Source organism: Rhinatrema bivittatum, chromosome 1, assembly GCF_901001135.1.
Source record: "Rhinatrema bivittatum chromosome 1, aRhiBiv1.1, whole genome shotgun sequence".
Classification (NCBI taxonomy): Eukaryota; Metazoa; Chordata; class Amphibia; order Gymnophiona; family Rhinatrematidae; genus Rhinatrema; species Rhinatrema bivittatum.
Window position 1 is genome coordinate 137,560,232 of NC_042615.1, and position 25,022 is coordinate 137,585,253.

General features: G+C 42.1%; 1 protein-coding gene across 1 annotated transcript in view; it reads left to right on the forward strand.

Annotated features, from left to right (window-relative positions):
- The first annotated feature begins 957 nt into the window (after positions 1-957).
- NMU (neuromedin U) overlaps positions 958-25,022 on the forward strand; it is a 215,301-nt gene continuing 191,236 nt past the window's right edge. The window contains exon 1 of the mRNA XM_029587408.1: positions 958-1,198. Within this exon, the coding sequence (XP_029443268.1) occupies positions 1,075-1,198 (124 nt within the window). The 5' untranslated portion in view covers positions 958-1,074. The remainder of the gene's footprint in view (positions 1,199-25,022) is intronic.

Genomic DNA, 25,022 nt, shown 5'->3' on the forward strand with positions numbered 1-25,022 from the left:
AAAGTCTCCTTAGAAATCATTGCATGGTAAGTATCTTTGTAATGGAGAAGTCTTCACCATAAGTAAGAAAATACAGTGTGCTTCAGTTTTCATGTTCTGTATTTATTGCACTTCTCACCATAAGCTGACGGTTAGCATTCCCCTTGATGGAACTATCTCTCGTATTGAAATCACCCTTGTGCAAGACAATTCAGTCATCTGCAGAATTTTCACTGGTCTGAATATTCTCACATCTTTTATTTGGTGGGTAAATGAAAGAACGTAATTGATGTTAGTTAACTTAGTTCTTCCCATATGTACAGGCTTAAGACGATGTTTAACCTAGGAGCAACAATAACATCAACACGGCAGAACTTGGCTTGCACTTCTCCACGAAGTATTCATCGGATTGCAGGGAGTGCATTGGGATGTGAAAGAAATATCACATACATTCCACGGGGACAACTTAACACTTTGACAGAAAGTGTAACGTAGTGCGAAAGTAAATATCCCCTTATCAGTAGTACGTGGACGTTTGAAATTATGTTAAAGATCACAAATGAAAATGTAGTGGCGCATATAGCAAGACTAACATACTTCTGGATGCCTGCCTATTTATAACTTCCTTTTCTCCATCAGTGACCAACAGAATGGTAAATGTAGGGACGAGCTCTTGCAACACTTGCCAATGACCCGGAGGGGTGCAGTCCGTGCCTCGAGACCGGAATGTGAGGGCGGGCGCGGAGCCGCACAGCGAGGGAGTTGGGGAAAGCCTTCTGCCAGCCGCCACATAGCTAAGTCGGGGGAGGGAGAGGAATGCGGGTATCACGCGCTGTCCTCGAGGCTCTGAACCTGTCGGGGAGGAGGAGGGGGCGGGGGGCAGGCTGTGACGCGCGCGCTCGCCTCAAGCCTCCGCCCTTTCTCGTTCGCAACTCACGAGGTCCCACGTGCCGCGGGCACCTTAAAAGTTGGGGAAACCTAAGCCGGCGCTCCAGAGTGAGAGCGCTCTTCTGCAAACGAAGCTTCGGCAGCAGCAGCAGCAGCAGCAGCAGCAGCGCGGGGGAGTCTGAGTCAGGGGACCTTTTGCAAGAGACCATGCTGAGTCTTAGCGGTTGCCGGCAGGCGGCTCTGTTCTCTCCGTCCTCCGGCAACGGTCTGAGTCCCTCCAGCCTGCTGTTGAGCCTCCTCCTCCTCGCTTTCTGCACGTGCGCCTGCAAAGGTAAGACCACAAAACTGACCGCTCCTCCCTTCCCTGGCTAACTTCGCCCCAGCTCGGGCAGCGTGCAGTGCCTGCTTTACCTTGCAGTCCTCGTGCCTCTTCGGGCTACAGCTTCAGCTTCCCTTATCTCACTCCTCACTATCCTAACTTCCAGGGTCTGATTTGGCAAGGCGTTGCCCCCGCCATGTCCTCCCTTCGCGGAGCTCTTTCCGCTATTTTATCTTTTTTTGTCAAACGAAATCAGCTGTTTTGTTTCCCGTCCGGAGTGCGTGCGCTGTATCCGCTCGGCTGCTGCTTCAGGTGCAGAGTGCAGGATCTTGTGCAGGTTTGCGATTCTTTTAAAGGAGCCCCAGGGATCCCTTATGATTTAGCTTGAAATAGATTCGTCTGCGATGTTTTCACACAAACATTTAAATCGACTTACCTTTTACCTGCTTGCAACCACTTATTTGCTCTCATCTTTCAATGCAGGGTAGCATCTCTTTCCTTTCCCCCTTTCTTTACCCCAGTTGACTGTAAAAGTGTCAGTCCAATGAATATGTGAACTAGTTTGTATAACTATGAAATGTCGTTTGTATACTTACCCCATCTCGTTCCCCCCACATCCGTATTCTAAATAGTTTGGTGTACTATCTATGCCGAATTTTCAAGGGGTACATGAAGACGCTGACAGGAGTGTCTTTTTTCCAGATCCACACATATAAGTGACGTCTAGAAAATAGGCTCCTTTAGTTCTGGTTGGGACGTTTGGTTGTTCTGTAAGGTTTGAAGTCAGCAAGAAGCAGATGGTAACATCTTGAAACAGAGAAGTGATACTCAGCAGAGAAAAGATCTGCACAGGCTGACTTGCACAGTTTAAAAATAGTGAAGAATTCATAAATAGTGCATGTTGGACTCCTTTATCTGACTGTCTGTATGGTACTGTTGGCATCAAAACTTATGAGATCAGTCTCCCGAAGAGCTGTAAACTCCAGCTTGGACCACACAATTTTCTTGCATGACTTTGATCAATATAATTCTTACTGCCCCTGTAAACGACAAAACCATCCAATAAAATAAAAGGTTAAACTACAACAAAGAGAATGGTAAGGCATTCTTTCCAACAGATTCTTGAGATGAGATTATATGTTTTTAGAATACTAATATTTGGAATACAGTGTATACATTCTTACAGTGGATTCCAACATGAAGAGATTAACATAGACCAATATCTGGTAATTTAGATTGAGTTGAGGAAAAAATGGGACCAAAATTCTATTAAGTGAAAGCAAATAATATGAATGTTAAAGCCTACAACACATCAATACCATTGTCACCTTAACATCATTAGTATTCTTACAACACATTTAAAATATTCTTCTGATGATATCATTTTGTAAAATGAGGCTTTAGGTTGTCTGAAGAATGGGTGTCTTACTGTGTCTGCTTTGTGCCTTCCAAATCATATTTGTTCAGATATTGGTTAAAATTATTTTATGTCTTCAGTCACGGTGCAGCAAGAAAAGAGAGCACAAATTATGTTCTGTTCAACTGAGGATAGAAAAATAGGATACTCAGTCTATAATGATGTCAAGCATTTATCTGATATTAGCCCAGCAATGAACTCATAAGTTTTAGGTTTTGTTTTCACTGTCGTGTAAGGAGAGTGAATAACCCTGTTTGTCTGATTTGTCCATGTCAGTTTGACTCTTAACTTTCTGCCAAATGACTACAGTACAGAGGTTTGCCTATTGATGAGGGAACTTCCTTATTAACACCATTTTATTCCATCTCACTTATGACATTATTCATTTCTTTTCACAATATTGATGTACTTCTTACTGTGGAACAATTTTTTTTCCATCTGCAGAGTTGCAAAACTATTATGAACACTTCCATAACATTTCTCAAACCCTTAATTCTTCCTTTGTTCAAAGACTCATCTGTGCTTTCATGTCGTTTTGCATTTATTATTTCTGTTCTTTATGCTGGGGCACTTCTGAAATACCAGTTTTTTTTCCACTTCAGTGTGGTCAGAATAGTGCCACCTTCCTCAAATTATAAAAAAAACATAAGAACTTCCAAACTGAGTTTGAGCAAAGGTCCATCTAACCCTGTTTGACAGTGGCAAACAGCAGGTGATTAGAGCAAGTGTATAAGATATAGGGGATGTGTAGTGTGATCTGTTTCAGTCATACCCTTCCAGTATGACAAGGACGGACCAGACTACACATGGCCTGTGAAGGTGGTGGAGACAAGAACAATATCAAAACTCAAGAAAGCATGGGCCAAGTACAGGCCAAGCACAGAGGATTGTCTGAGGGTGAGGAAGAGTAGGAGATGTGGATGGGAAGACTGGATGGGCTGTATGACCTTCGTTTGCCATCATATTTTATGTTTCTGTCCAGGAGTTGTTATATTTAATAACCTCTATGTAATTTTGTCTTCTTTTTTTTTTTTATTTTTTTTATTTATGCAATTTTCAGATATATTTACATCATATATCAAACAAGTATTAAGAGATCCATTCAAGTTATACACATCAAGAAGAAGAAAAAAATCCAGCAATAATACAGAATAATCTCAGATCTCTAATCTAAGGAAATATAGGGGGCAAAATGTACATAGGCAATAATGAAGCTCTATTACTATGTATTACATCATTATTAGGAATAAACTGACATTGAGAAACACTTCCCCAAAATTTCTTACTTAGGATACAGCACTACCACTTTTTCCATCTAAGAACCCCCTTAATTGATCAGGTTTGTAAAAAATATATTTATCCCGATACCCTTGCAAATGTCTTCTAAGATATCTCAACATAATACTAGCACCAAGATTTTGGGCTTCTAATCTCATAAGCAAAAACTTTCTCCTACGCTCTTGCGTTGAACGAACAATATCTGGATATATCCACACAGATTGACCATAATATTGAACAGCTCTATTTCTAAAGAAGAATTTTAAAACAAGATTTCTATCCTGTTCGAAGGCAAAAGTAACCAATAATGTTCCTCTTGTCTTAATCTCAGTGTGTAATGATGTCTCAATCAAATCAGTGGTATTCAGGGATTGCTGTAAAGAATGTTGTGCTTCCTCTTCTTCTCCCGTAGCTATCACAGATTTCTTGGAAACAAAAAAAGCTTTTGTAACCACTGGTGTAATTTCTTTAGGTATCTTTAAAGATTCTAACATGTATTCCTTTAACATTTCAACTGGATTTAATCTCTTCACCACAGGAAAGTTCACAAATCGGAGGTTTAAATAGCGGAGTGAATTTTCTATGCTTTCAAATTTTCTTCCTGCATTCACCTCAGCTTTTATTAAGGTCTCTTGTACTTTTCCCATTTTAGTAATCTCTTCCTCAAGTTTCTCCACCTTTTCCTGTTGAACTTTTACCACTTTTTCAATATTTAAACCTCTTTTATTAGAATCTAGAAAGGCCTGTGTCAAAGTAGTAACTGTAGATTCGATTGAAACCAGTGCATTCCATAAAGTGTCTAAAGTAACCACAGGAGGCTTTTGAAGAGAAAATACAGGTTTTGTTTGTAACTTTACCAGTTCTTGGAGTGCTGTTTCTCCTACGTTGTCCCGCGCCGGCAAAGCTCTTTGGGGTAACGGAGTAGAGGTAGCCAATCCCTCCATTGCTCCTCCAACTCCTCTAAATGCCGTCTCCTCACTATCTCCATCGGGCCGATTGGGGTGGGGGGGCTTGCTCACTCCTCTCCTCCTGCGAGTCTCGCAATGTTTCCTCCCCCTCTGCTCTTGTCTGACCTCCCGGTTGCGGCGGCGTTTCTGGAGCCCCAGGGCTGAGTGAGATTTCTTCGACCATGGGAGTCGACCCGAGCTCCTGGGTCTCTCCCTCCGCGGTCTTCACTCCCGGCGTTTTTGGGGTAAGATCAAAAAAACTCTCAATCTTTGCCTGCTGGCTGCCTTCTTCTTTTAAGGTTGTAATTTCTTTAAGACGAGCTTTACGCTTCGTGTGAGGCATCATAAAATTTCAAAAAAGAAGAAATATAACCAAGGAATTATAAATTTCCAGGAACGAGCGTAAAGAGAGCTCTTTAACTGCTTCTCAATAGGCGGCCATCTTGTCCTGTAATTTTGTCTTCTATAGTCTTTTTGATCCTTGTTTTACTGTATGCCTTCCCGACCTCCTATGTTAATAAGTTCCACATGTTAACTATGCTTTGTATAAAAGTACATCCTATGCATTTCTCTTATCCTCTGAATTTCAGAGACCACTCATCTCTTTCAGGATACCGTCTAAAACTTTCCTTTTGGGCACTGCTCGTGCAAACTCTTCCATTCTCACTTACTAGTTTCCCTTGAATTGTTCAGTCCACCATCACAACTTTAACCCCTAAACTTATCAGTATTGGTGGAAGAAAATTTTCTTTCCCTGACTCTAAAGCCTAAAGTAGCTTTGTCCCCTTTCTCGCCAGGTTACTGATTCCTGTCCATTTTAAAATTCTAGTTTTCTAATTCTAATTTCTAATTCTAATTTCTTTATTATCCTTATCAAAATCTTTATAGCCTGGCATTCAAGGTTTCTGTCAACCTCACACATCCACCTCTCATGTTTTTCATTCGCCCCCACCCCCTCACATTTATTTTTGTTTCACTTTTCCACAAAGCTTGGAGATACAAGGGTCTAAATAAGATGAAAATGTATTGTAAGTGATGTTAAGTAATAAACTCAGGGAGTAATAATTTATCTGTTGCATATAAAACATGAAGGTTTAATTATTACAAATTAATTCACCACTGGAATGTTTTTAATTAGTTATATATTCTATTAGACAAATCACAATGTATTTACTACAAATAATACTTTAAAATGCCATACATTTTATCAAAATCAAGAAGAGAGCACAATATTAAATGAAAGTGTGCTACCTGGATTGAGCAAAGGATTGTACCAGTTTAACAGATTTTTGTTCCATTACTTTGTCTTTTGGTGGTATTCCTAGGCCTCATTTTTGTTATGATGGCTTTTTTAAATATTAATTTTTGTGGATTAAAAGGCATCACACACCTCTCTCTCCTTTGTGGAGGAGAAGCCCAGTGGTTAGAGAGGTAGGTTAAGAATCTGAAAAGCCGAAGTTCAAATCCCCCTAACAATCCTTGTAACCCTGGGCAAGTCCCTTCACTCTCCATTGAAAACCCACTGTGGATATGGAAATGCCTACCGTACCTGAATGTAATTTGCCTTCAGCTACCAATGAAAAGCTGTGAGCTAAATTAAAAAATAAAAGTCCACTTTTCAGGTTTTTTAATGTTGTGTGATACCTACATGGGGCTCTAATGAGACGGCAGGGCAGTTCCCCACTTTACTTAGATTTATCATGTTGATGGTTTTTAAGTAAAATGCTTTAAGAAAAGCTTTAGAGGGTAATTTTAGAACTCCCTGCATAGTTGTAAAGTCTGCGTGTACGTTGTACACGCAAACTTTACCAAGGATTTGCAAAGCAAACTTATGTGCATGCTTGCCTTGCAAATTCACAAGGAAGTGGCCAGGTATGTGCAGTTTCACTGGCCTAAAATTACACCTCCTTTTTGGAAGGCATAATTTGTGCAGATACACTTAAAATGTATACATTATAAAATAATGCAAAACTAGGTTATTTATGCACTTTTGCATGGACTGAGCCCTGACAAATTTTGTAGCAGCCATTTAAAACCAAGTTTTATGTTATAAATGACTTTGAAAACTGAGCTCCTAAATAACCTCAGGAGACATAAAACTTTAACTGTAAAGGGGATGTTAATAATTTTGTTTGTTTTAATTGACAACTGAATTATCTAAAAATATTGCTAGTATTGCCTAACTCTTTAAGTTGACATATGCCATGGCATGTACTAATTATGTAGAATGCAGCATTGTGAACATTTTGCTGTTTTCTGTTAGATCATAAATGACTGACTGCCTCCAATGGTCAAATAAAAAAGGATATCAAGTAAGCAATCACAGAGGAGTAATCTAGTAGTTAGAGCAGCAGACTATGAACCAAGAAAACCAGTGTAAAAATCCCACTGCTGCTCCTGGTAACCTTCAGCAAGTTACTTTAACCTCCCTTAACTCAGGTACGAAAAACTTAGCTTGTGAACACTCTGGGGATAAGGAAATATCTGCCTTGAAATGCCTCAAAAGCAGAATATAAATCAATAAAAAAAAATGTTAGAGCATTGTAGTAGAGAAGTTCCAATAAAAGCAAACATAGCCCTGGTGTCTAGAAGTAAAGAATCACCTGAGTTAAAAAAAAAATTTCCAAAATACCCCTGTCAGGTGATAAGCAGATCGTTAATACAAACAAAAAAAACAACAACTTTGAAATAGTCTGTATACCAATGTCAGAAGTCTAAAATAAGTTGGCAGAATTAATGTATAGCAGTGAATGAAGAGGTAGACATCTCAGAAAGCTGGTGGAAGGAGAATAACCAATAGGACAGTGCTATATAAGGATACAAATTATCCCACAATGTGGTGGGGGATGGTGCTTTATGTTAAGAATGGCATAGAGGCCAACACGAGACTAAATGCATGATAGAATCTTTATGGGTAGAAATTTCATGTGTGATGGGGAAGAGTATAGAGGTGGGGGTATACTGCTGTCCACCTGGCCAAAATGAAAAGACTGATGATAAAAATGCTAACAGATTAGTTAAACAGACACATTTGGCAACAGAATAATAATGGGAAATCTCCAGGGCTTAATTTAGAGACAAAAAGGAAATGGAATTGTGGAATGGGAGGAGGGGCTAAAAACTCACTCCGAAACACTTCCTCCTCTTTAGCTAGTGATCCTCCATCCCTAGTCCCCAGCAGTGTTCAACCTCCAGCTGCCCTTCACTCACCAGAACTGATTTACCCCATTGGCTCTGCTCTACATCCTCAGATTCCAGAAAAAAGGTGGCAGAATAGGTCATTCCACCAGAAACTAAGCCCTAAGAAACAGACATAAAAATGAGCTGAATTAGGATAAGTTTGAAACGTGAACAGTAGCACTACTGGCTCACAAGTTTCAAATGTCTACTGATTAAACCAATTTGGTGTCTGTTCTATGTGCTGCACTGTTTGCTTCAAGATCACACTCTTCCTTATTGATTTCTGAAGATTAGGACATGAAAGGGCAGAACAGGGGCAGAGTGGTTGCACTCTGCTCTGGGCTCATTCCCCTTTCCCCTACAGGCTGCCTAAAGGGGAGGTTCTGAGTGGAACACTCCTGCTGCTCTGTCTCTGAAGTCTAAAAAGCAGTGATGGAACTGTGTTCCAGGCCTTTCCCCCCTCAAATTAAGCCCTGGAGGTTTCTGTTACCCCATTTTTTTTACTGGGTAAATACAATATTACAATATGCTAGGGATGTAAAGATTCTAGATTAAATAAATGATTACTTCATGGAGCAGTTGGTCTGGGAAACGAAAAGAGGGGGAGCAATTTTAACCCTAATTCTTAGTGGGACGCAGGATTTGATGCAAGAGGTAATGGTGGTGGGGCTGCTCGGCAGCAGTGATCATCATAGTGCTATCAAATTTGACTTATGTGACCGGAAGAAGGACGTTCAGTAAATCTACAACTCTAGCAATAAACTTTCAAAATGGAGACTTTGATAAAAATGAGGAAAATAGGAAAAAAAAACCCTGAAAGTTGCAGTTACAAAGGTTAAGAGTTTGCATCAGGAGTGGTCATTATTTAAAAATACCATCTTGGAAGCCCAGTGCAGATGTATTCCGCACATTAAAAAAAAGTGGAAGGAAGGCTAAATGACCGCTCGCATGGTGAAAAGGTGGGAGTGAAAGGCTATTTTAGCTAAAAGCATTTTTCAAAATTGGTAAATTGATTTATCTGAAGAAAACAGGAAAAAGCATAAGCACTGACATGGTGGTCAATATTCAAAACTAAACATTAAAAATGCTTAACTTGTAATTAGATGGCTAATTTGGATAACTTATGAGTTATCTATCTAAATATTGCCCTCATGGTTTAATGTGATACAGCCAGCATAGATTTATCCAAGGTAAATCTTGCCTCACCAATTTGCTGCATTTTTTGAAGGGGCTAATAAACGTGGATATTAGAAGGCTTTTGACAAAATGCCCCATGAGAAATTCCTGTGAAAATGAAAGTCATGGGATAGGAGGCAATGTCCTAGTATGGATTGCAAACTTGTTAAAACATAGGAAACAGACGGCTAAACGGTCAGTTTTCTCAGTGGAGAATCTTAAGTGTGCCTCAGATCTGTACTGGGACCTGTGCTTTTTAATATATTTATAAATCATCTGGAAAGGGGAACGAGTGAGATGATCAGATTTGCAGATGATACAAAATTATTCCAAGTTTTTAAATCACCAGCAGATTGTGAAAAATTGAAGGAGGAGCTTGCGAGACGAAGACTGGGCATCCAAATGTTAGATGAATATTAATGAGGATAAGTGCAATGGAAAGTGATGCATGTGGGGAAAAGTAACCCATACCATACTTGCACAGTTAGGTTTCATATTGGGATTTACCACCAGGAAAAGTATCTGGGTATCATAGTGGAAATTCTTGGCTCAGTGTACGGCAACGATGAAAAAAAGCAACAGAATATTAGGAATTATTAGGAAAGGAATGCTTAGTATCACTCCATGGTGAGGCCGCACCAGGTGTATCCAGTTGTGGTTGCTGCATCTCATACAAGATACAATTGCATTGGAAAGTACAGAGAAGGGTAACCAAAATAACAAAGGGGGTGGAATGGCTCCCCTATGAAAGGCTAAAGAGGTTGGGTCTAGTCAGCTTGGAAAAAAGACAGCTGACGGGGGATATAATTGGTCTATAAAATCATGAGTGGAATAGAACAGGTAAATGTTTTCAAAAAAATACAAAGACTAGGTGACGCATTCAAAACAAATTAGAGAAAATTATTTTTCACTCAACGCACAATTAAGCTCTGGAATTTATTGCTGGAGGATGTGGTTAAGGTAGTTAGCATAGCTGGGTTTAAAAAAGGTTTGAACAAGCTCCTGGAGAAGAAGCCATAAAATGTTGTTAACAAAGAAGACTTAGGGAATAGCCACTACTTATCACTGTGTGGGAAAAGTAATGGAGTCACTGTTGAAAGAGAGAATAGTGAACTATCTACAGTCCGGAGAATTGATGGACCAGAGGCAGCATGGATTCACCAGAGGAAGATCCTGTCAGACAAATCTGACTTTTTTGACTGGGTAACCAAGGAATTGGATAGAGGAAGAGCACTCGATATCATATACTTGGATTTCAGCAAAGCTTTTGATACGGTTCCGCACAGGAGACTGGTGAATAAAACGAGAAGCTTGGGAGTGAGTGCCGAGGTGGTGACCTGGATTGCAAATTGACGGACAGAAGCAACGTGTGATGGTAAATGGAACCTTCTCTGAAGAGAGAGCGGTTTTAAGTGGTGTACCGCAAGGATCGGTGTTGGGACCGGTCCTGTTCAATATCTTTGTGAGCGACATTGCGGACGGGATAGAAGGTAAGGTTTGTCTTTTTGCGGATGACACTAAGATCTGCAACAGAGTGGACACGCCGGAAGGAGTGGAGAGAATGAGACGGGATCTAAGGAAACTGGAAGAGTGGTCAAAGATATGGCAGCTGAGATTCAATGCCAAGAAGTGCAGTCATGCATATGGGGAGTGGAAATCCGAATGAACTGTATTCGATGGGGGGGAAAGGCTGATGTGCACGGAGCAGGAGAGGGACCTTGGGGTGATGGTGTCTAATGATCTGAAGTCGGCGAAACAATGCGACAAGGCGATAGCTAAAGCCAGAAGAATGCTGGGCTGCATAGAGAGAGGAATATCGAGTAAGAAAAGGGAAGTGATTATTCCCTTGTACAGGTCCTTGGTGAGGCCTCACCTGGAGTACTGTGTTCAGTTCTGGAGACCGTACCTTCAAAAAGACAAAGACAAGATGGAGGCGGTACAGAGAAGGGCGACCAGGAAGGTGGAGGATCTTCATCGGATGACGTACGAGGAGAGATTGAAGAATCTAAATATGTACACCCTGGAGGAAAGGAGGAGCAGAGGTGATATGATACAGACTTTCAGATACTTGAAAGGTGTTAATGATCAAAAGACAACGACAAACCTTTTCCGAAGGAAAAAAATCAGCAGAACCCAGGGGTCCTGATTTGAAGCTCCAGGGAGGAAGATTCAGAACCAATGTCAGGAAGTATTTCTTCACGGAGAGGGTGGTGGATGCCTGGAATGCCCTTCCGGAGGATGTGGTGAAGACCAGAACTGTGAAGGACTTCAAAGGGGCGTGGGATAAACACTGTGGATCCATAAAGTCAAGAGGCTGCCAATGAAGAGTGGGTGACTCGCCAGAATGATGGCTACTGCCTGGAGTCAATACCCTTATTAAATAAACATACACAGGCTTACGGTGACTCCAACATCGCTCTAAGCTTCAACAGCAAGAGGAAATGTGGAAAAAAGGATTCACACTCACAAAGAGGGGAGTAGCTGGCTTGTTACGGCGGTTACTACCCCAAATCAAATAAGCCTGATACTTCACTTTCAATGCATATACAGCAAAGTTCTCTGATTCAACGGCATGGGAGAAGAAAAGAGGGTTCGCACTCACAAAGCGGGGAGTAGCTGGCTTGTTACGGCGGTTACTACCCCAAACCAAATGTGCCTGATACTTCACTTTCGATGCACATCCAGCATGGCTCTCTGCTTCAACGGCATGGGAGAAGACTTATACGTCACACATATCCAGCATAGCTCCCTGCTTCAACGGCAGGGGAGAAGAAAAACAACCAATAAGGGCTAATAACATAGTCTGGGTAAAACAAATAAGCATGGGTGCAGCTTGCTTATTGCGGCGGCTACTACCCCTAACGAATCAAGCTAGATATTTCACTTGGATGCAGCTCCATCACTGCTCTCTACATTAAAGGTGGGGGTGGAAGGGAAATAGAACCAAGAGCTAAGAGAAACAGATAAGTATGAGAGAAAATGTGTGAAGCTTGCTGGGCAGACTAGATGGGCCATTTGGTCTTCTTCTGCCGTCATTTCTATGTTTCTATGTTTCTATGTGTGTTAGCAGAATGGGATCTATTTGCTGTTTAGGATCTTGCCAGGTACTTGTGACCTGGATTGGCCACTGTTCAAAATAAGATACTGGGCTTGAGGGACCTTCAGTTTGACCCAATTTGTGAATTCTTATGTTCTTATTTCTCCCTTTTGTCCAGCATTCGCTTATTCTGTACTTTATATATCCATGTGATCTTAATCTTCAAAGACAAGTGCAGCAGTTAGATGTTTAAAGTAGTAACAGATAGGCAAACAAAGCAGTTAGCTGCCTTATAATCAAAAACATGAGAAATCAACTATTATTCATTTAAAGTTAGACATAGAAAAAGAGAGAGGCAGATTATTTATTTATATTAAAAGTTTTAAAGACTGCCCAAACCAAACATGTTATATTAGGCAGTTTACAATTAAAACATATAGTATTCTTAATACAAAACAAATTACAATACAAATATAATATCAATCAAAATGACAGTCAATAACATCAATATGTCATTTTCATCAATTTCCAGGAAAATAAGTTGCTAAAATGAATCAGTATCTCCAAAGGCCTCTCTAAAGAAATAAGCTTTTACTTGCTTCTGAAATACTTTCATATCATTGATTGCTATTCTTTCGGTAAAGTATTCTTCAGTGTCGGGCCTATATTGGAATGGCATTTAGCCAGTTAAGTTGGACTTAACAGGCTAAGCAGCGGGCCACTGTAGATTCAAAGGCTGCCACTTAGCAGGTTAAGTCAGCAACAGGGTGACTTATCAAAATGCGATAGGGTTATCACACGTATTAGGGCCCTAACGAATGCGATAAATACCACATCACAAAATGCGTGTGCAAATTTAATATTTGTATTCGAGTGGGAGGAGTTTGTGTGGCATAAATGGAAAAGAGGGTTGGTTAACGTGGCATGTGATAAAGTAACATACAGCAACACAGGTTTTAATGCTGGAAATAAAATGGTATTTATCGCAAATGCCAGTTCCGGGGGGGGGGGGGAGAGAGCGCTGCTGTGGAGAGTCACAATTGAACTTTTTATACCACTGTAAGAGGGGGCATTATGAACCCAGGGTGAGGTTTGTGGGGTGGGTTTTGGGGGCAATTTTACTTGCACAGTTGTATGTATGAACAGTACAGTTACCATCACTGAAGATTTAGTGTAATTTGGAATGGTGAAAGAAGAGTGGATTTGTACCATATTCTCTGTAATCAAGCTAGGTAGAGAGTAAATGGTACAAATGTACTCTTCTTTTACCTTTCATCACACTAAATCTTCACTGATGGTAACTGTGCTATTTGTATGTATGACTGCAAGTAAAAGTGCCTCCCCACCCCACAAATCTCACCCCGAGTTCATAATGCCCCCTCTTACAGTGGTATAAAAAGCTCAATTATAAGTGACCCTCCACGGCAGCTCTCTCTCTCTCTCTCCTGTGTTACTTTATTGCACGCCACTTTAACCAACCCTAACACATTTTGATAAATGACCCTGTTGGATATTTTATGAATATTTACCCCTGAATGTTCAGAGGCCTGGCCTTAAATTGGATTAGAGGAATTAAATTTTAGTAGGGTAGATGTCTAAATCCATGTGTGCAGTCCTGTGCCAAGTGTTTAGATATCTACCTAGATATCCAAACTGACATTTAGAAGGGAATTGAACATGACTTGTATTGATTTAAAATGGGTCCCACTCTGCATACATAATTTTATATGCCTAACATCCCATATAATCATTCAGCACATTTAACCCTTGAATGGAGTTGCATGTTTATGATTTATGATTTGTCCTCTGTTAAATTGTGGGTTTTTTTTTATCATGTTTGTCTCTTGCTATATTTATGTTTTGATATACGCCACTTTGGACATATTTGGAATAATGGATTACAAATAGGATTTGGATTCATAAGTCCAACTAAGTCTCTCTAAATCAGTGGTTCCCAAAACTATCTATCCTCAGGGACCCCCAGCTGGTCAGGTTTTCAGAATGTTCAGTGAATGTGCATTTTATTTTTAAAATGTATATACTGCTAATTTCTAAAAAAAACATGGTTCAGTGTGGTTTACAACAGTACACTCTTAAAATCATAACAAAAATGTAAACATTTTGTAAAACCTAACATGAACACAATGAAATGCTTTCATAAAATAAAAAGTCTAAATATTTACTTATTTTTTAAATGTATATGCATGAGATATATTTGCATGGACTGTCAACATTGTATGCAGATATTTATTAATTTGGATTTATTACCTGCTTTTTTGAGATATCTTATATAAATGTGAGCAAAGAACTTATTTAAGACTTCTACCTTTTGCTGGGCCTCTCTACAAATCTTTCTTTCTTATCTAGTCCCCTTTGGTTTTTAGTCTCTCCCTTGTATATCAAGCATTTTCTCTCTGCCTTTTTAATGATTGAGCTCTTTTCTTCTCAATTTGGGCCTTCATTTCTCCAATCATCCTCCCTCTATCTCCCTTTGTTTTCCTGATTATTCTGTCGTGGAACTGTGAGTTATATTGCTGTCTTTATTTTATGAACTGCGAAGGTAAAAAGAGCTGCTTTTTGTTTTGTTTTCTTGTTAATACATTTTATGAGAGAATAGCCAGAGTCCAGCCGAAATCAGTTCTCTGGCTAGGCCAAGACCCCTTATGGTATCGTAGAACCCCTTAGATTGCAAGTCTTCTGGGGACATGGAAATGCTCGCCAGTACCTGAATGTAATCTGCTTTGAAGTACCTAAAAAGCTTAATAAAAATAAAATTAATAAATAAGTAAAGAATAACCTCTGGTGTACCCACCTGTCACTTCTGGGAGGGAAGCAACATAGAATGGGCTTTCCTCTTTGGGATCTGATGGGTATTTCCAAGTGACCCTGATTGGCCCCTGTCTGAGACAGGATACTGGTCTTGATGGACCATTGCTCTGATCCATTTTGGAAATTCTTTGTTCTGCAAAAATTCTTATCAGTCTCCTTATCCTTTTTCCTACTAATCTGCCTTACAGATCTTTTCCATGCTCTTTTATTGCCACAGTTTTTTTTTATTCCTATCAATCCTTAAATTTACAACAGGGTCTCGTCTACCCTCTCACTCATTAAGTTGGCCCTCTTGAACTCCAGGACATTAATCTTAATATGGTTCCCTTCAAGTCATAAGTTAATATTGAAGCACATTGGAGAGCATCAACCTGGTGCAGCAGGAATGGATCTCCTCTCAGACACACATTCACTCTCACTGGGGCTTTCATCTTTGCCACGGGTGGAGCACACTCTGTTCGCGGCACACGGGAGCCTTCCCTCATTGCCATGAGCGGTACATAGGGGGTCTTCCATTTTCACTGCAAACGGCACGCCGGAGCCTTCATCTTTGCTACAAGTGGAGCATTTTCACCGGCACACACAGTCCTTCATCTTCGAGCGCTCCGTTCGCGGCATGTCGGTCTCCTCTGCCATTTTCTGAGCAGAATTTGGCAGTTCTGCGCAGGGGGGGAATTCTGCACTCCGCAGTAGCGCAGAATTCCCCCAGGACTAGCTGGGCTTGATGGACACTTGGTCTGACCCAGTATGGCAGTTTCTTATGTTTCAGGTAATGCAATGATCTCTAGACCTTACATTTTTCCTTACCATGAGGTGTGTGAGACTGTCTCTATTGGTCAGTACCAGATCCAGCAAAGTCTTCCCTCTAGTGGGCTCTTCCACTAGCTGCCTGAAGACCTCTGCAGCAGGCAGGCGTCCATTGGCATCTGCTAGACTTCCCCTTTGCTTTCCATTTTGGTGATGCCTCTTATGACTAAATCCATCACTCGCTGTGAATACATTTTGCTGTATAATTTTTTTTGACTTACAATTGTATATGGGAAATTTGGATACAGATACAAACTGCATTGCGATAATGAGTTCCATGTTTTTATTTCCAAGATAGACTTGGTTTTTATTTTGTGAATTATGCTTGACTGTCATTCATGAGTAGTAAAGTGAAAGATGTCTGAATCAGTGACTTAGTCAGACACAAAATTCCTTTACTTGATAATATTCCTTTTTATAAATTGAGGAATGTTAGGTCATGAAGTGTTTAGAATAATTAATTTACTTCATATTCTATTAAGAATAGGTTAGGAATGCAGTTGACAGTGTTATGACTTGTAGGTGTGTGGGCCCTGGGCCGAGGTGAGAGATGGTACCACCCCCAGGGAGGAGCCTTGTGAGCCTCACCATCGGGAGGCGCAGTCTCGGCGGACGTCAGACACAGCTGTGGAAAAGAGTCTTTTATTATAGAAGTAGAAAGGCACAGCCCACAGAGGGAGGTGCAGGGAAAGTAGCAAAGTCTGCGCAGAGGGGTATACCTGGAGGGAATACCTCGGGCGTGGAGATCCGGTAGTGGCCCGCAGAGCAGGGTACGCCGAAGAAGTCTCTCCGTAGTGGTGATGTTGTAGTGGCCTGAGCACAGGGTACACCAGAGTGGTTCCTCACTTAGAGATGACACGGTAGTGGCCCGAGGCACGGGGTACACTGTAGAGAATCCCACAATAAGGCTGGTAGAGTAGAGATCCGTGGAGTCAAGGTACTCACAGAGTGGTAGTTCCAGGAGAGGTCCTGAGGAACGGGAACAGACAGCAGTCCAAGGCAGAAGGCCCTCCGAGGAGCAGATAGCCAGAGACGAAGGGCCCCCGAGGAGCGGGTACCCAGAGCGTCTCATGCCGACGTGCAGAAACTGGAACAGGAAGTCCATAGGAGAAGCTGATTCAGCAATGAGGGAACTCCTTGCTAACTTGTCAATAGGCAGGACCAGCCAGCTTAAGTATAGCCCCCGAGGTTCCTGCCATGATGTGCTTAAGACTGGCCTGTGCGCTTAAGTGATCCCGAAGGCAAGATGACAGTCGGCAGTGCCCATGCTGTCCCGGGAATGCCAGGAAGGTCGGCAGTAGCTGACGGAGGCTGCCACTTTCCCCAGTGATGTCGGCAGCAAAGAAAGAGGTGAGCATTAGTGGTTGCAGCAGTCTGCGACCGGGCGTAACAGGAAGTAAATTGTGATAGTGTTTGTGACCTAATTGCATACACTTATTGTAGCTAATGTCAAACAAATGCACTGGAGGCGCTGATATAATGATGTAGGAAGACATTAAACCGATAAAGGCCAATTTTCAAAGACTCTTTGAATGGGTAAGATGAATTTTCAGCTGATCCTTACCGGGTAGGTTTTCAACTGAAAATTCTTCTAAATCTTGCAAGTGAAATATTGACTGGCTAGATTTAGTGCAGCTCAGATCCTCTGCTAAACTTAGCCAGTTAGGTAAGTTAAAAAAAAAAAAAGAAAAGAGTGGCTGGATCCTGCCTCCCTCTCATCTGGCCTCTAAAACAGAAATTATAGCAGGCCGAGATCCACCCCCAGTCCTTCCCTTCACTCTAAATTTATAGTGGCATCTGACACCCCCCCCCCCCCCTCCATTCAAAGCGCAAGTCTGTGAGTGGGCAAGCCCCCCTGCAATCCTTACTTTTCTTTCTCCCTCTGTGGAAAAAATGAGCCTCTGTCTCCATGGCTATCGCACCTGCATACGGGGAGGAGGAATTGCACTGTGTGGGAGAGGCACCTGATTGTTCCCTTGTAGACTTGCACAGTGGGAGGGGGGATCGGGGCACCTTTTAGCTCCACTACCATTTCTTACATAAGTATGGGTTAGAGGGGGGGGGGGGATTGGAATGTCTCTTGGTCCTACCACAATTTCTTTGCAGGAGGGAGAGGGGATGCCATGGTTGCTCTCCCTCCCCTTCTCCCAGCATAATTTTTCAAAAATCAGCAGGAGAGAGGAGTGTGCTGTAGAGAGGGCCCTGTCAGCCACCTGATTAAACATTCAAATTCAGCGAGGGGAGGTCTTTGCTGGCCAGATTAGAGCCTGCTATTGCACTTCCTAAATCAGGCCAGGCAAATCAGGTGGCTAACGCTGAAAAGCTGTGCTGACTGCCTAATATTCTTCCCCTAACCTAAGCCTGCCCAGATTATGGCTCGCTAAAGTTAACCACTGAATTAAATTTAGGAGTCCAACTTTAACTTCTCAGCAGGGAAGGATTTTCAAATGCTTTGATCTAGCAACTAAGTACTTAGCTAGCTAGATCCCTTTGAAAACGTACCCTGTAGGCTGTGTAAAAATAAACTTGTTTCATACTGATATCCTTATACTAGCTACAACAGTACTATACTACTTAATCACCCTAATTTAATGTGATATATCTGAATGTTTGAACCATATTTTATTTTCTGACCAGAATTCTGGAGCAGCTTTCACACTACACCACCCTCCTCCACAGACTCATCTAGTCACCACCTACACCTTCAGGAATCTCCAAGTTGTTGACCCTTGTATCTTCTCCACTGCAGTTTCACCTCTTATCTTCCTTTACATTGTCTAAATCGGTGGTTGAAGCAATTTCTTTTACAACACTATACTCTATTCAGCCTTAGACACTATTTCCCCTCCCCTTATTCATCCTATAAGGTGCATCAAACCTCAGCCTAGGCTCACCCTTAGAATTCGCTACTTATATTCCTGCACCACATTAGAACATAAGATTTTCCATACTGGGCCAGATCAAAGGACCTTCAAGCCCAGTATCCTGTTTCCATCAATCCAGGTCACAAATACCTGGCAGGATCCCAAAAGATCGATAGATTCCATGCTGCTTATCCTAGGGATAAGCAATGGATTTCCCCAAGTCCATCTTAATAATGGACTTTTCTTATTGGAATTGGTCTAAACCAAGGCTTCCCAAACCTGTCCTGGGGACACCACAGCCAGTCGGGTTTTCAGGATGTCCACAATGAATATGCATGAGATACATTTACGTACCACGGAGACTCAGTATATGCATATTTATCTCATGCATATTCATTGTGGATATCCTGAAAACCCGACTGGCTGTGAGGTTTGGGAAGCCCTGGTCTAAACCGTTTTTAAACTCAGCTACACTAACAAATTCCTGAGATTATGCAGTGAGTAAAAACTACTTTCTTCTATTTGTCTTAAATATATCACCTACAGGCCGATACAGTAAAGTCCGCGGGAGAGCGGACGAACGCCCACTCTCCCGGCGCATGCACCGGCCCTTTGCCGGTGCGCGCAATTCTCAATTTAAATTAGGTGACGCGGTAGATCCGGGTAAAAGGAGGCGCTAGGGACACTAGCACGTTCCTAGCGCCTCCTTTATGACAGGAGTGGCGGCTGTCAGCGGGTTTGACAACCGACGCTCAATTTTGCCGGTGTCTGTTCTCGAGCCCGCTGACAGCCACGGGCTTGGAAACCGGACGCCAAATTCAAATTTTATTTATTTTTTTTTACTTTTACTTTTCGGGACCTCCGACTTAATATCGCTATGATATTAAGTCGGAGGGTGCACAGAAAAGCAGTTTTTACTGCTTTTCTGTGCACTTTCCCGGCGCTGGAAGAAATTAGCACCGACCTTTGGGTCGGCGCTAATTTCTGAAAGTAAAATGTGCGCCTTGGCTGCACATTTTACTTTCTGTATCCCGCGCGCATACCTAATAGGGCAATCAACATGCATTTGGGTGCCGCGGGTTGGACGCGCGTTTTCCTCCCCTTACTGAATAAGGGGTAAGGGAAAACGCGCGTCCAAGAGCAGGCTAACAGTGCGCTCCATCGGTGCGCACTGTACTGTACTGTATCGGCCTGCTAAACTTAATTGAATGCCTCCTAGTCTTTGTACATTTTGAAAGAGTAAACAACTGATTTGCATTTACCTGTTCTACTCCACTCATATTATAGACCTCTATCTAGCAGAACCTCTCTAGTTAAAATCCTGTGCACATTCAGACTTCATACATTTCAGATTCATGCTGATCACCTTCCAGTCTGCTATTGCACTTGCCAAACAAGATTACTATGTCCATCTGACAAACTGTCTTGCATGCAACCCTTACATCTCTTTGCCACATTCAGTTCCCTCCTCAGACTTCCTTCACCTCCCTCTTCTCCTTCCCTGTTCCCAGACTATGGCTAACTACTTCCATGACAAGATTCACAAATTAGTCTTGAGTTCTCAACTAAGTCACTTTTACCTGCCTCTCCCCCACTTCTTTCCTCTAGTCATCCCCCAGCCTTGGCCACTCTTTCCTTCTTTCCTGAAGTCAAAGTGAAGGAAACTGTCCATCTTCTCTCTTCCTTGAAACTCACTACTTGCTCCTCTGATCTTATTCTCGCCTAGTTCCTCAATTCTATCAACACTACAGTCATCCCTTCCATCTGTCTCATCTCAAATCACTCTCCACTTCTATTGTTCCTGCTGCCTTCGAACATGCTGTGATCATACCACTCCTTAAAAAACCCTCAATGGACCCTACCTGACCTGCCAACTATCGTTCCATCTCCCTTCTCTTTTTGCCTCCAAGCTACTTGAACGTGCTGTTCATTGCCACTGTCTTTCTTTCATCTCAAGGCATTCTTGATCCACTCCAGTCTGGTTTTTGCCCTCTACATTCAACTAAATCAACTCTTGCCAAAGTCTCCAGTGATCTGTTTATGGCTAAAGCCAAAAGCCTTTAAGCAGTTCTTATCATCCTTGACCTATCTGCTGCTTTTGACACTGTTGATCACCACCTATTCCTTGATACTCTGTCCTAATTTGGATTTCGGGACTCTATCCTGTTTTGGTTCTCTTATTATCTCTCCCATTGCACTTTTAGTGTGTTCTCTGGCAGTTTTTCCTCTACTGCCATCCCATTATTAGTTGGTATGCCTGATTCTGTCCTGGGCTCTCTTCTCTGGATATAAATTCCCTTGGTGCTCTGATTTCCTCTCATGTCTGCATTTATATGCTGATGACTTCCAGATTTACCTCTACATCAGAAATTTCATCAGAAATCCAGTCCCAGATCTTAGCCCGCTTGTCTGACATTGCTGCCTGGATGTCCCACTGCCACCTTAAACTCAACATGGCCAAGACAGAGCTCCTTATCGTCCCCCCAATCCCACCTCCACTCTTCCTCCTTTCTCTATTTTTGTGGATTACATGGTCATCCTCCTGGTCCTCTCAGCCCATAAACTAGGAGTCATCTTTGACTCCCCTCTCTCCTTTTCCTCACATATCCCAAACTCTGAAAAATGTGTTTCTTTCTCTATAACATTGCCAAAATCTGTTCCTTCCTTTCTGAACATACTACCTGAACCCTTATCCACTCTCTCATCTCCTTCCACTTAGACTATTACAACCTGCTCCTCACAGGTTTCCCAGCGAGCTATCTCTTTCCATTCCAGTGTGTTCTAAATTCAACTGTGTGACTTATCTTTTGTGAGTCGCTACACCCATATAACCCCTCTTCTGAAGTCACTCATTAGCTCCCTATCTACTCCCACATACAGTTCAAGCTCCTCTTTCTCACCTACAAGTGTGTTTACTCTGCAGCACCTCACTACCTCTCCTCTCTTATCTCTCTACATCCCTCCTTGTGCACTCCACTCATCAGACAAAGCACTCCTATCTATGCCCTTCTCCTCTACCATCAATTCCCGACTCCATGCTTTCCACCTGGCTGCACCCTGTGCTTGGAATAGACTTTGTGAACTGGTGTGTCATGCTCCCTCTCTTATCTTGTTTAGATCCAATCTAAAGATCCACCTTTTTGAAGTTACTTTTAAATATTAGGCCTGATTGTGCACTTTTAGCCTAATTAACTAATTTTTTTAATCATTGTCTTATTTTATGAAATGCCACACGTTTCTCACCCTGTATGTTTGTCTTATTAGACTGTAAGCTGTATTGATCAGGGACTGTCATTTTTATGTGTTTGTACAGTGCTGCATACACCATGCAGCGCTGTAGAAATGTGTAATAGTAGTAGCAGATTGATAGCGTATTTATTTTCAAAACCTAATATATCTCATTTAAAACCTCATTGTCATTTCTTAGCATATTTCGTAAACTAGTTGTTGGTGATAACTTCTTATTGAACTTACTTCCTTTATCAGGTCAGTGCAAAATGAACTAAAGATGATCTCTGAATATGCAGATAAACATATTCTGTGAATTGTTGTCCTGTAAGTGGGAATAATTCTAGAAGCACATTACTCACTAAAAACATATTATGCTAGATAGAATGTGAAATGAGAACAGATTCTATTTTCTTATGTGAAAACACTAAAGATTTTGTTGGTTTAAGGAGCCTGTATGTATGGTTTAAAAGAGAATGTATTGTTTTCATGTAAGCATCATTTCATGAAATTAATTGTTCTGTAATAACCTCAATAAAATATGACCTATGTATTTTTTTTCTATGATATATATTTTTGGCCACAGTGTCTTTTCAATTTTTTTCTTTTAAGGGATCATTTTCAGTCCTAGATTGCCTGAACTCATAAACCTTTTGCATAGATTACATTTATGACAATGTACTCTTGTTTGCTGTTTGTTAAATAGAACAGTAATCCTTTACTTCAGAAATAAACAAAATGCCAGACTTCGTGCAGTTGCAAAAAACTTAAACGTGAAGGTTAAACTTCTCTTAATAAATGATGCAAAATGATTTAGGGGTAGATTTTATAAATCTACGCCGGATTTTATAAGATATGCGCGTAGTCGTATCTTATAAATCTGCTACTACTATTACAAATTTCTACAGCGCTACATGGTGTATGCAGCACTGTACAAACACATAATGACATTTGTGCAACTTGCGCACGCCGAGCACAGCGGAGGGAACTTTCCTTCTACCCCCCCCCCCCCCCCCCCCGGCCCTATCTAAACCTTCCCCCTACCTTTGTTAAAGTTACGCCTGCTGGAGGCAGGTGTAACTCTGCGTGTGCCAGCGGGCTGCTGGCACGCCATCACCTGACCCAGGGGCTGGTCCGGAGGCCTCTACCACGCCCCTGGGCTGGCACCACGCCCCCCTTGCGAAGCCCCGGGGCTTACGCGTGTCCTGGGGCTTGCACGCGCCGCTGAGCCTATGCAAAATAGGCTCAGCGTGCGCAGGGGGGGTTTAAAAGGATTATGCACATACCTTATGCGCATAACCCTTTTAAAATCCGGCCCCAAGTGTGTACATGATGAGAAATGTCCCCGATAGTGTGGTCTTGCTATTATATTGCACAGAAACCAAAACATTTCCTAAATAGTGTACTAGATACTTGCTGAAGCGAAGCAAACACTGTGATCATGTTAAACTGAGTATGCTCAGTTCTCTTTTCCTCTTGGTTTCTTCTGCTTGCTTTCAAAGAAATAAAAAAAAAAAATTACATGGGGGCTGCTTGTCAGTGCTGAGTGAAGTAGAGCTACTACACTCCAGCAGAGAAAGTGAAAGGAGAGCAGAATTCTAGTGAGTTGGGGCAGGGAAAAGTTAGGTGTTTAGTTCTGATTTTCAGCAGTGTGTGGCAGTGGTCAAAACAGCAAACAGAATGTTAGGAAATTGTAGGAAAGGAATGGTGAATGAAATGAAGAATATCATAATAACTTTATATCACTCCATGGTGAAACCGCACCTTGCGCCTTGAGTACTGTATGCACCTTGAGTACTGTATGCAGTTCTGGTTGTGGAATTTCAAAAAAGATATAGTTGCACTGGAAAAGGTACAGAGAAGGGTGACCAAAATAATAAAGGGGAAATGCTAAAGAGGTTAAGGTTGTTCAGCTTGGAGAAGAGATGGCTGAGGGGGGATATGATAGGTCTATAAATCATGAGAGGGCTAGGATGGGTAAATGAGGATTGATAATTTACTTTTTCAGATAATACAAGGACTAGGGGGTCACTCCATGAAGTTATCAAGTAGCACATTTAAAACAAATCAGAAAATTCTTTCACTCAATGCATAATTAAGCTCTAGAATTCATTGCCAGTGGATATGGTTAAGGCAGTTAGCATAGCTGGGTTCTAAAGGTTTGGACAAATTCCTGGAGAAGTCCACAACCTGCTATTAACCAAGCTGATATAGGGGCAGATTTTAAAAGGGTTACACACGTAACCCTTTTAAACCCCTCCTGCGCATGCTGAGCCTATTTTGCATAGGCCCGGCGACGCGTGCAAGCCCCGGGACGCGCGTATGTCCCGGGGCTTGAAAAAAGGGGTGGGAAGTGGGCAGGGCAGGGATGGGACTGTGACCTCCGGCACAGCGGCCGTGCTGGGGGATCGCGTGCCGGCACTTGGCTGGTGCGCACAACCCACGCCTGCTCAGAGGCAGGCATAAACAAAAAAAATAAAGGTAGGGGGGATTTAGGTAGGGGAAGGTGGGGAGGGAGGCGGAAGGAAAGTTTCCTCCGAGGCCGCTCCAATTTTGGAGCGGCCTCGGAGGGAACGGGAAAGCCATCGGGGCTCGGCGTGCGCAAGGTGCACAATTGTGCACTCCCTTGCGAGTGCCAACCCCGGATTTTATAACATGCGCACGGCTCCGCACGCACGTTATGAAATCGGGCGTAGATTTGTGCGTGCTGGGTTGCGCGCACAAATCTACACCCACGTGTAGATACGAAAATCTGGCCCTTAGGGAATAGTCACTCCTTATTCCTGGCATTCGTAGCATGGAATTTATTTACTGTTTGGTACTTGTAACCTGGATTGGCACAGTATGGCAATTTCTTGTGTTTTTATGTTCTTATTTAGGGACTTAAAGCTTGGCAAATGAATAGCTGTCACAGTCTGTGGCTTGCGTGACAGCCCTGCAAATCGCTGCACTTACCTTCAACGCCACTGTACCAGCTTCTAGTCCTCAAACACTGCTGTCATGCTTGGGCTGTCCCACGTGGCAGAGAGAATGCCACCAGCCACCTGCCTCCCAGACCTCCTAGGTGTGTTCA